General features: G+C 33.5%; 2 protein-coding genes across 2 annotated transcripts; both read left to right on the top strand.

Annotated features, from left to right (window-relative positions):
• The first annotated feature begins 2,268 nt into the window (after positions 1-2,268).
• On the top strand, positions 2,269-4,532 carry LOC145276973 (solute carrier family 25 member 45-like). Its single transcript, XM_080128523.1, has one exon. It carries the CDS (start codon positions 2,664-2,666, stop codon positions 3,588-3,590), a length of 927 nt encoding a protein of 308 aa, XP_079984649.1. The 5' UTR covers positions 2,269-2,663; the 3' UTR covers positions 3,591-4,532.
• Positions 4,533-7,687: 3,155 nt separating this feature from the next.
• On the top strand, positions 7,688-11,273 carry LOC145276972 (solute carrier family 25 member 45-like). Its single transcript, XM_080128522.1, has one exon. The coding sequence runs from the start codon at positions 9,372-9,374 to the stop codon at positions 10,299-10,301; it is 930 nt and encodes a 309-aa protein (XP_079984648.1). The 5' UTR covers positions 7,688-9,371; the 3' UTR covers positions 10,302-11,273.
• The last annotated feature ends 1,805 nt before the right edge of the window (positions 11,274-13,078 follow it).

Below are 13,078 nucleotides of genomic sequence, written 5' to 3'. Positions count from 1 at the left end.
TTCAAACGACAAATATCGGAAAATTGGCCAAAAACATTAATTCCTTCACCCTCAACTGGGCAGTTTTCTACAAGGAGGGATCGGTTTTAGCATCGCCATTTTTGCAAGTCATCTTTTCCTTTTGATTGACGATGCTTAATTTTGATGCTCTCGGCTTCTTGTTGCGCAATGGAGACATCGACTAAGACGTCACATTTTTTTTTCTCCTTTGCGTTATGGGTTCGAGCCTGCCTACCTACTACCACTTTTGTTTTTTTGTTTTGCTTTTTTAACACCTTCTCTCCGAGGTTTTTTTTTTTTTTTTTTACTTGACACACCCAGGCAACGCTGGATAGTTTTTTTGTTTTTTTTTTTAATGAAAGTTTTAACATTTAAACAGGGTTATTTGTGATCTTTTTTCCGTTCAGTTCTTCTTTCTCTTTTTTTTATCCCTTGTCCTTGCTCAATGTCCTTACTATACCACATCTATGCACCCGGGCAACGTCAGGTACCCTCCGCTAGTCTATTATATAAAGGCAAAATGTGTGTGTATGTGTTTTTTATGCCTGCCAAAACTGTCAACATACGCAACAAACACTGACAAAATTGGTATCATTAGAAAGATTGATCTTTCGAACAAAAAATATGTAAAAATTGAGCAAAAAGATAAATTTTTTGACCGTCAACTTTGTTAGTTGCAATACGAAACAATATTGTAATAGCAACCGTTTGAAAAGTATTTAATGACCAACTGAGAAAACTTGATATTTTGGATCATGGAATATATATATATATTCAGGTTTGAGGTGTTCAAAAGTCAGAACTAATGAAGGCAACGAAGTTGTTAAATAGCGCTCAATAAAAAGAGCAAAATATTTTTTATTATTTGGGGTAAACAGTTACATATGGTCGCTACAAATAGCCATCTGTTTCAGTCAAAGAGACTTCATCAGGTGACCTGGAACCTCTCGACGCCAAAAAAAAAAAGAAAAATTTTTTTCTTTTTGGTGTCGAGAGTTTCCAGGTTGCCTGATGAAGTCTCTTCAACTGAAACAGATGGCTATTTGTAGCGACCATATGTAAGTGTTTACCCCAAATAATAAAATATATATATATATATATACTTCAGAATAAAATTATCAAACAATCAGCTGGTATGGAAACCTGTAGTTATAAGATTTACAAAATATTACTGGCAGTAATATTCTATAAGTATTATCCCACCTAAATAAGAATTGCTCGATATACAAGATAGAGCAAATAAATCAAATTTTAGTCATTCAATGAAATCTTTTCATCTGAAATTCAAACATTTCACTTCATAATTTTTTAAATTCATTGAATGACTAAAATTTAATATATATATATATATATATATATTGTGTATTGATATTAATATTAAAAACCCTTTTTTTCCATTAGATAAAAAGAAAATACAACTTTGTTCTATGCGGATCGTGGATTTACATTCATTAGCGAAAGATTTAGCTAATTTGCATATTCTTTTAAACATTCATTTTAATTAATTTCCTATTAGCTTCTTCGGTTTTCTTATGGGATGATCATTAACTGTTACGTGTAATTATATTCATGCAAATATTCTACATCATTTATACTTTGGTAATATTTGCGTAAAAAAATTCTTTCTATATTTACTTGTACATGCGTATATATATTTGTTTAAAAACTTTGCCTATCAAACTCCTCTTTCAGTTTTTGGTCTACAAACATGAAACTTAATATATAGGATATTCGAACTTATATTTGGGTTTTAGACGGGGGAAAATCTCTACAAAAGTGTGAAAATGAAAGAAATTAAATTTGCCTGGTGAAGGTCGAACGATAGCATTACGAATATGCATGCATAACGTAGTAACTATTGGTTAATGTTTTAATTTTTAACCTTGCAGAAAACAGGTCTTCATAGGTCAGGCATTAACGTCAAAGGAAAAAAATAAATCGTTTTGGTTTCAATTCTCGGTGGCGGCGCACGAGTCTTTTTTTTTTAATTTTTATTTAAATCATTACTATATATTGGGTCCAATATATAAATAGGAAATTTGTATTAATCAAAATCTATGTAAGCGTATTTCACGACTGGGGAATGCCAGGCGACCTGCTAGTATATATATATATATATATGTATATATATATATATATGTATATATATATATATATATATATATATATATATATATATATATATATCAAAATGGGGTCTTTTTCAAAAGCTACCATTCATCTTTTATGACGTTATTCATCAAAGCAATGTTAACGAAATTATATATTCATCTTAGTGTGCATATATATATAAACATTAGTGACTCGGCGCGTCACGTATAGTCTAGTATACAACAATTCTTTAATTCTTGTACGTTCTTGCTTACATCTTGTCACTCTGCGCACGGAATGACATCAAAAAGAGGCGGATTACACCACAAAGCTATCGTTTATCGTCTATAACGTCTTTTATTTTTTAATGGGATTTTTACTATTAAGTCGGCTTGGATCTTGATATATAAAAATGTAGCCATACATTAATGTTCGCATATCTAATATTCTTTTTATTTATTTTCTTACAATGTATCCTTTTGATATTTTTTTTTTCATTTCAATGCAAAAATAATTTTTTCAACTTTTAAAATACACTTTTAATTAAAAAAAAAAATTTCTTTATAATTTTTATGATGTCAGAATCATTAAGCCCTGTTTATGACTACATCGCCGGTAGTATTGGTGGACTTTCTGGACTAGTGATCGGTCACCCACTGGACACTTTGAAAATTAAGCAACAGGTGCCTGGCCCAGTTTCGGGACTGGTCCCATCATCGACTACCACCCGACATTTCGGCCTCCGTTCAACCTTAAAATCAATCCACGACGAAGGTTGGTCACGTGGACATTTTCGTGGATTAATGTCGCCGTTGTTCTCTTACGCAGTTCTGAACGCCGTCTATTTCGGAGTTTACCGTAACATCTTGATGAAGCTTCGAATCAAAGACGAAAAAGGTGCAGAGGGCACGAAAAAACAATACAAAGACGATTACATGAACATATTTCTTGCTGGGTGTGCTGGGGGCGCAGTGCAGACGATACCTGGCTGCCCGTTCGAACTGACTAAAGTTGTCCTCCAGTCTCAGGTGGGCGCGAAATCAGGATCGATTTACCGTGGACCGTGGGATGCTTGCATCGACATCATACGCAAAAACGGAATCCTCGGAGTCTACAGGGGATTTTTAGTGCACAGCGTTCGTGATATTCCATCGTACGGATTATACATCGTTTCTTATGAATATTTAAACAATACTGGAGAACGGATGTTTCCTTCGCTTTCGGACTCTGTTTTAAATTTTATTACTGGTGGTATTGCTGGTGTCCTCAGCTGGGTGTCGATTACGCCATTCGATGTGGTTAAAAACCGAATCCAGGCCGACCCTCATCGCGAAACATACAGGAATGCATGGCATTGTGCTTCCTTAGCATACCAAGAAGGTGGATTGAGAATCTTTTTCCGGGGCTTACCAGCCATGTCTATTCGTGCCTTTTTGGTGAACGGGTTTACGTTAATGATTTATTCTCATATTTTAAAGGCTCTACAGAAAAACTCTTGAGTTGCTGCTGCCCTCCCTTCCTTTTTTGTATTGTCCATCTCTTGTTTATATAAACCTTTATTATTTTTATATAATTTTGTTCTTTTTAGTATCGGGTCGATGCAAAAGTTTTTTTCCTGATTTTAAAATATTAAAAAAAAACAAACAAAAAGAATGAAAAACTGTTTTTGAAAAATCTTAATTCGCAACAATAACATTTTCTCTTTATGACTTGATTCCATCAGTTAACGAGTCTATAAACACCTGTCTTGTAAAATTCTTTAGGTTTTGAATGTGAAATATAAATCCAACGCGTGTCCAATCTTCTCTCATAATGTTATCTTAAGGCCATCTAAATGGTATTGTAATCCTCGAAATGAGCGATAACCCGAGGGAGCTCGGTCAGAAGAATATGCAGGAGGAGGCGAAATTTCTCAACCAAAAGATCGTTGGTTGGAAGTGTTGCGTGATAACGAGCATTATCATGATGGAATATTACTTCCTTTGTGTTGACTAAAGAAGGCTGTTTTCAGGTCAAGATGTGTGAAAATATTGCAGAAAAATGTGAATGATACTTTAATAATCTGAAAGAAAAAGTTTTAAATTAATCATAGTGATACGCTCAAGTAATAATACATGAAATAAATTACAATGGTTTAAAATGCATCGCCTACAAACCAACAAAATACTTTTGCATTGACCTAATTAAAAAAAAAAAATGACACTAACCTTAATACTAAACCCGGCTTTCTAACATAACATAAAGGTAGATAAGAATACAAATTTTAATTAAAACTAGACCATCCATGAGACGTTCAGTCATTATTTGTTGAATAAAGACCTATTACATAAAATTAGGTCACTTGAATTCTCGAAGATCTATTTTTCTCTGGGCTTTCTTTAAGTCTGTATAGTATGTAGCAGTCATCGCAAGGAACATAGGCCAAGTAATAACTCGACTCCATTTTTTTTTTTTTTTTTTTTTTGTAACAACGACATTTATTTCCAGGTACTTTCTCGAATAAAATGTAACCATGCTCCTTCTCTCTGACCGAACGTACTCCGGTCTGTGCACACTTTTTTTTTTCTTACGGTGACGTTATTTCCTATATTGTGTGCATTTGCACACGTACGTCCGTGCTTTGCTACAAAATCAATATGTCTCTACACTGGCAATGGCGGTGTAAGTTTATGATTTAAAATATCTTGAAAATATATACAAAAAATAAAAAAATCAAGAAAATCCAATAACGCTAAGCAGGTAAAATAAACATTTAAATTTATTTTCGGTACTTGTGCAGAATTTGAACCAGACGTAACTAACTGGCCGTTCGACTTTGCTCTAAACATGATGCCAACTGCCGGCTTTCGCCGAGCGTCGCCAGTTATCAAAGTGTAACAATGCTACTCAAGGAAAACATTTAAATATAATAAAATCAACAGAATATATATATATACACTAGTGCAGAGAGTGATCCGGACGTAAATAACGTCATTTAAAAAGCCTTTCTTAACATGGGGGAGGGGAGGGTGTTTTGTACCTATTCTATACTTCAACCTTACAATTGAATAAAAAAATATATCATAAAACTTTAAACTTGGAAATACGATTTAAAAGATAGCGCAGATCACTCTCTGCACACACACACACACATACACACACACACACACACACACATATATGGTTTTGTATTACTGTAAACAGATTCGAAAAAGTTGTCAAAAACAAATATATAACAAATAAATATTATCAAAGGCAAGATAAGTTACTTTTCTACCAAATTGGATATAATTTTCGTGTTTTTATTCAATGTAACATGTTTATTCAACTCAAAAGCATACAGTGTTTATCGATGTAACGGAAAATTCAAAATCGCGCCCGACTATCTCTTTAACACAGTAAGTTCGGGAAAAGGTGTAATAAATAATAAACTAGACAAAGTACTGTTAGAAATTCGCTCAATATATGTTACCGTGACATAAGTTGACATATATCGGTGTTTTTTTTTAAATAGTATTTTGTCTAGTTTATTATTTATACCACCTTTTCCCAAACTTACCGTGTTAAAGAGATAGTCGGGCGCCATTTTGAATTTTCCAATACATCGGACAACACTGCATGTTTTTCGAGCTGAATAAACATGTTGCATTGAATAATAACACAAAAAATATATCCAATTTGGTAGAAAAGTAACTTATCTTGCCTTTGATAACATTTATTTGGGGTTTGTATTACTGTACACATAGATTCGAAAAAGTTGTCAAAAAAAAATATATGACAAATAAATGTTATCAAAGGCAAGATAAGTTACTTTTCTACCAAACTGGATATAATTTTCGTGTTTTGTTTTTATTCAATTTAACATGTTTATTCAGCTCGAAAAGCATACAGTGTTTACCGATGTATTGGAAAATTCAAGATGGCGGCCCATTCTCTCTTTAACACGGTAAGTTCGGGAAAAGGTGTTATAAATAATAAACTAGACAAAATACTATTAAAAACCACCGAATATATGTCAAGTTATGTCACGGTAACATATATTGAGCGAATTTCTAACAGTATTTTGTCTAGTGTATTATTTATTACACCTTTTTCCAAACTTACTGTGTTAAAGAGAGAATCGGCCGCCATCTTGAATTTTCCAATACATCGCTAAACACTGTATGCTTTTCGAGCTGAATAAACATGTTAAATTGAATAAAAACACGAAAATTATATCCAGTTTGGTAGAAAAGTAACTTATCTTGCCTTTGATAACATTTATTTGTTTTATTTTTTTTTTTGACAACTTTTTCGAATCTATGTGTACAGTAATACAAACCCTTTATTTGTTATATATTTGCTTTTTGACAACTTTTTCGAATCTGTGTACAGTAATACAAACCCATATATATATATATATATATATATATATATATATATATATATATATATATATATATATATATATCATTGTGAGATTTCTCTCACAAGGTTTTTGCCCTCAGCAGAATGGAAGAAAACCAAACAGAAATTACAACAAGCTCACCTTAAAACTTCAACGTAAATTTTATTAAAGTAAAAAAGGTCCATGTTGCAAAAGATGCGTCATCTTCAGCTATCTGCCACTATGGGCTGGTAACGAACCCAAAGGGAATAATAGTTCGTCTTCGATAAAGGCTAAGTTGAATTCCCACTGACGAAGTAGTGCGCAGGTTGGAGTCTTAAGGTAACTTCCAAGATGGATGCTGCTAGCCACGCATTCTTGTGGTGTCCTGTAAAGTCAGTCCAATGGCGGACAAAGCAGGTCAAACCGTAGACCTTAATTTCGTCTTGGCAGACATCAAATTGTAGCATATGCGTGCAAATATAATTCGCCCTACTTAAGGGCATTGGTAATTGCAATGATAATGTTCTGCTCCGCGTTTAGGCATTAAAATGTCCCAAAGCAACAAAGTAATTTTCGCTGCCTCAATTCGAGTGAGAAATCTACGTCTGTCCATCCCTGCGTCTTTTTGGATTCTGGTTTGAAAAAGGGAATATTGGCGCCAAAAACATTCTCGGCAGTTAGTTATAACATGCAATTTGATTGGTTAAAATAATTTCGTGGGCGGAGAAACCGTCCAATAAAAAACTTGCTTATTTCTGCAGAATTTCTTATATATATATATATATCGTTTTTATATTTAAATTTCATTCAAAAAATATTTTTCAAACAAAAAGTTATTTGAACAAAGAACAAAGGATACATTTCAAAGTAAGTTCCTCAATCCATGGATTTTTCGAGGAAAATCATTAGCCAAATATCAAATCTGGTTCGATATAATTTTGCTATTCAGCACATACATAGAAAATATATTAAAGATTAATTCTTTATAAGGGACATAAAGAAAATAAGGGTTGAAAAATAAAATAAAAAAACGACCTAATGTAACAATTTCTATTTCATCCTTGTAACAGATTGGTTAAGTGAAAAAATAAACAAGAATTTTTTTTTTTTTTTTTTTTCAACCAATTTTTTGGAGTCAACAAAATTGAACAAAATTAATTAGAAAAAAAAATGTTTTTCATAGTTTTTTTTAACAAAGTTTTTTTTTTTTTTTGTAAGGCACTTTTTTGTTTTCATGTGATTTTTCTTTTTCCATTTTTTTTTCTTTTTTTTTTTACGTAATGTAAAGTAAACTTTTTTTTCTTTTCATGAACAATTTTTTTTCCTGTACGGGCGGAACAACCTTTTTTTAATGAAATTGAATTAAGACAGCCGGAATATTCCCTTATGGTTAGGTAGACTTTTCTACGGTCGGATCAGACGATCTCAAAGTGGGATGAGAAGAGACAACGGATGTGGAAAAAAATTTTTCAACATAACCGAGTAACTTTCCGATATATGATTTAAGATAGACAAAAGGGTTATTACCAAATTTCTGTTTCCACATAAACTCGAAAAGATTACTGTTGGCTGGTCCCGTTGACCCCCACCCCAATATTTTCTCCAACGATCGTCTGCTCCTTTGCCGCACATTGAACGGCGTCTTCCATCAGATTACAGTCAAACTCGAACACATGACGTCATGTTCCGAGTAAAGTCGAGCGGACGATTAGTCATGTCTGGTTCAAATTCTGCACAAGTACTTTTTCTTTTTTAACTTGAAATTTTCTACTTATAGAAATTACAAAATAGAAAGAATGTGTTGTTCAGAGCCGGTCGCACTCTCCCGAATTTCCTCTTTCTTTTCATCTTCCAGCTCCCATCCTTTTTAGTCTGCACACTCTTCTTCGTTTCATTCTCGCAAGGACTCGTCAGGCTAGATTGAATTTTAGCCTGACGAGTCATTACGAGGATGGAACACGGAAAACTTTGGAGCTTAATTATCAGTTATTTACATAACTTATTGTACCATTACACATTAGACCCTTACGTTATATGCAGTTAGCCTCGCAAGGAACAGAAGACAAGTAATAATTCGACTCCTTTTTCTTTTTTTTTTTTTTTTTGTAACATTTATTTCCTCATTTTCCCACCAAGCTTGACTTCTCATTACAGCTGTGACGTTACCCACGTCTCTACCGTGATCGTCCTCCTTTTTATAGTCTTTCTTTTTCCTTCATTTCGCACATGGCTCGGAATATGCATACGCACGCCCGCGCTTTATTACATTATTACCTAGCTCTACTCGCGTATTGAGTACTGTCCAAGTAAATACTGAAAATCAATACATGAAAAATGACATATCCTTATAAAATTTTATGTGGATGATCATATATATATATATTCAGTGAAGTGATATTTCAGAAAAATATTCAGTTATATAAAAATGAAAGAAAGGGGTTTATAAAACACTTGCTGAACTTTCCTATCTCTATTCTCGTATTCGGACGTTAACCTTTGACTTTTATTCGGCTTTTCACTTTGTTAGATAATTAATTAATCTCAAACAACTCGCCCTCTTTACGGAATTGACGTATGCATAATCACGAGTTTTTTTTTTCTCTCTCTTTAAACCAGTTGTTGAGATCATAAAACAGATAACACGGACGTCGACCAAACAACTATTAACTCCGCATAAAACCTTCATTTAACAATTTGGCTATACTTTTTTTTTTTTTACACTGTGATCACCACTTATCAAGGCCCGGAAGCCACTCAGGGATAAGGGTTATTGCAAGTACATATTGCATACATACGTCAAAACTTTCTTTCAGAGGAATCTTTTGCTATATGTGTATATATAATTTATTTTTGTTACGGAAAATAATTTTTCAACGAGTTCCAATTCTTGTTTGTTCATGTTTTAAAAATATTTTCCTCGTAATTTTTAATAATGTCTGAAACGTTGAACCCCGTTCATGACTACATCGCTGGCGGTATTGGTGGACTTTCTGGATTAGTGATTGGTCACCCACTGGACACTTTGAAAGTTAAGCAACAGGTACCTGACCATGTTTCGGGACTGGTCCCACCATCAACTACCACCCGACATTTCGGCCTCTGGTCAACCTTAAAATCAATACACGAAGAAGGTTGGTCACGCGGACATTTTCGTGGATTAATGTCTCCATTGTTCTCTTATGCGGGACTGAATGCCATCTATTTCGGAGTCTACGGTAACGTCTTGATGAGGCTTCGAAGTGAAAACGAAAAAGGTACAGAGAGCACAAAAAAACAATACAAAGACGATTACATGAACATATTTCTTGCTGGATGTGCTGGAGGCGCAGTGCAGGCGATACCTGGCTGCCCGTTCGAACTGGCTAAAGTTGTCCTCCAGTCTCAGGTGGGCGCCAAATCAGGATCGATTTACCGTGGACCGTGGGATGCTTGCATCGACATCATACGCAAAAACGGAATCCTCGGAGTCTACAGGGGATTTTTAGTGCACATCGTTCGTGATATTCCATCGTATGGATTATACATCGTCGCTTATGAATATTTAAACAATACTGGAGAACGGATGTTTCCTTTGCTTTCGGACTCTGTTTTGAATTTTTTCACCGGTGGTATTGCCGGTATCATCAGTTGGACGTCAATCATGCCATTGGACGTGGTTAAAAACCGCATCCAAGCCGACCCGCATCGACAGACGTACCATAATGCATTGCATTGTGCCCGCTTAGCATACCAAGAAGATGGATTGCGGGTCTTTTTCCGGGGCTTACCAGCTATATCTGTTCGGGCTTTTTTGGTGAACGGATTTACATTAATGGTGTATTCTTATATTTTAAATGTTCTACAGAAAAATATCATAACCTAAATTGAATTCTTCATATTCTCGTTTGTTAGTATAAAATGTTATTTATTCATAGTTTTGTTGCTTTCATATTGTGTAATCGATTAATTAAATGTAAATTCGGCACCATGTGCGGGGCTAACTGGTCAATTTCCTGTGGTGACAATCAACAAGAGGCGTCACAAATAAATTAATTCACATTGTAGGGACGACAAAGTTACCTTTGCGAGAATGAGGTAATGGAGGTCAGAATTGTGTTCTTGGGAGCAAGATACCAGAGGAACCTCAAATCTCATGAATATGCGTGACCCCGTCTTTGTTCTCGCGAGATTACAAGATCTGAAGGTTAAACATTGTTCCTGGCTGCCTGACGCAAGTAAGAACATCCTAGATGCAAAATATTGTGTGTGTGTGTGTGTGTGTGTGTGTGTGTGTGTGTGGTTATACATTTACACATGAATTGGATCAATAAAAGTGAAACTGCATAGCCAGTTCCACCATTATATTTTAATTTGTGACAGTATATCCGTCACATCTTTTGCATTGTTCTGTCTTCTATAAACTTAAATTTCTTCTTATATTGTTTCTTTGTTTTATTCGCTGTTCACCAAACTGAAATGACTTATAGATGAGCATTCATATGGCGAGTAATTCCTTGTGTACACCACAAAAGACAAATGTTGGCGAACTCTTAGTTGAATACGTTAAGTTTGGGAAAATAAGTTCAAACCAAAAAAACTATACTATTAGAAACTCACTCAATATATGTTAACGTGGCATAGGCTAATATACATGCGGTGGATTTCTTACAGCATTTTGTATAATTTTTTAGTTTGAACTCATTTTCCCAAACTTAATACATTCAACTAAGGGGTTGCCGCCATTTGTCTTTTTCACATATATCGATAAACACTGTGTGATTTTCGAACCGATTACACGTTTTAAAGTGAATAAAACCACTAAAAACTTTTCTTGGTAAGTAGAAAAGTAACATATCTTGCCTTTGATTTTTTTTTTTTTTTTTTTTGACAACTTTTTCGAATCTGTGTATAGTAAAACAAACCCTTCGTATCGTAACAGGGGAGGTAATTATTTTCTAAAAACTTGAAAAATCTTAGACCAATTTCGGATAAGTTTTCGAAATATTCCAAACTATGGGTTACTTTCCTTGCTTTTACATCACGTCTCAAACAAACATGGCGAACCTTTTTTTTTTTTTTTTGATAAAGCTTGGAAATTCTTGTTTTATTTAATAATGTAGTAATATTTAACTAATAGTGACATGACAATAAAGTATATAACATTGTTTTTAGTTGAAATTGACATAAAAAGTAGATACATTCTTTTTTTTTTTTAAATAAAAATTGATTGTTTTCAACTTCCGAATTTTGCTATGATAAGGAAGAAGCACCTCATATGGTAAGGAGATTTCTTTGTATTTCCTAACCGCAATCGGTAATGTGTAGAAAGAAATGACTTCTGGGTTCTTAGAATGCGCCCAACAAGTTTTGTAAATTATGTTATGGCAATGATTTTATGCGGATTGAAGAAATAACAATATTCCAACTTGTCACTTTCAACTGACAATTTCGAAATGATTCAATAGATTACCAAGCATTGGTTAATTGCCAATTCTTGGCGATGTGAAATCTGCGATTTACCATTGAACCGTTATTCGTATGGAGATGGAATATTCAAAAAATGCTTTTCGTCGTTCAAGTCAAAAACAAAACAACGACAAAAAAAACTTTGAGGAAAGCAAACTTTCCTTACAAACAATTATTTCTATTATTGGCAAATGTGTATTTCAGCGGCGTAAATTATTTGACCGACAGAAATTTATAAAAATTATTTTCTTTTATATAAAACACATTATTAGACCCTAAGGCTGAAATAAAACCAGAAAAAATTTAATTTTTATTATTTTTTTTAACATTTTTTATTAGACTAAATGTACAACAATCGAAGCCGCCAACGTTTTGAAAATTTGTCCTTAGTAAGGATTGCCAGATTGGTCTTTTTGAGGCCAAATTTGACCTTTTTTACGTTTTTGCATGGACCATAGTTCCATAAAATCTAGGCCGCTCTCTACACATTAACCCATAATCTTGATGGAATTAGAATATCCAATATTCCTATGTTTCAACCTTTATGAATGTGCAAAACAACTGGATGAAACTTTGGTTCTTGATATATGGAAAAAAAAAAAAAAAAAAAAAAAAAAGCAACATCTGTATCATGTCCGGAAAGAAAATATTGCACGACACACAAATTACGTAATTTGACCAAGTAGTTTTTATTTTTTTTATAAAGAAAATAATTTTTAAGTGAATTTGAGTATTTCCTATGTCTCCCTCCCCATGTTAAGAATGGCTTTCTAAAATCTTGAAAACTTGAATTATATGGAGTTATATCCTTTGTTCCTTCTGACTGTTTTCAAGATGATGTCGCAAAATTGTCGCTCGTAGTTTAGCTGCAAAATTTATTTTTTTATTTAAAAATTAGTGGGGCTATCCGGCATTGCTCGAGACCGTATAAACAATGAGAAAATGGAATTTGATTTTGAATATATTTGTTATTCTTAGGAGAGAGGAATTTTTAATGTCTATGTATCATTTGCTATTTCGAGCAAAAGAATATTTTACCTACCTAGGACAGGTATTACACGTATGAAATAATTGTATCTTACCTAGGGTAGGTAATTTACAGCATGTATATGAAATAATTTTACCTTTGCAAGGACGGTGAATATACAACACATATTTAAAATAATTTTACCTACACTAAAACGGGTAATTTAA

The sequence above is a fragment of the Euprymna scolopes genome, chromosome 5, assembly GCF_053919585.1.
Source record: "Euprymna scolopes isolate OS-2025 chromosome 5, ASM5391958v1, whole genome shotgun sequence".
NCBI classification, from domain to species: domain Eukaryota; kingdom Metazoa; phylum Mollusca; class Cephalopoda; order Sepiida; family Sepiolidae; genus Euprymna; species Euprymna scolopes.
This window is presented reverse-complemented; position numbering and strand designations above follow the sequence as displayed.

Excerpts from the sequence above, each read along its gene's own strand:
- LOC145276972 (XM_080128522.1), top strand. The coding sequence starts at position 9,372 with ATGTCTGAAACGTTGAACCCCGTTCATGACTACATCGCTGGCGGTATT.
- LOC145276973 (XM_080128523.1), top strand. The coding sequence starts at position 2,664 with ATGATGTCAGAATCATTAAGCCCTGTTTATGACTACATCGCCGGTAGT.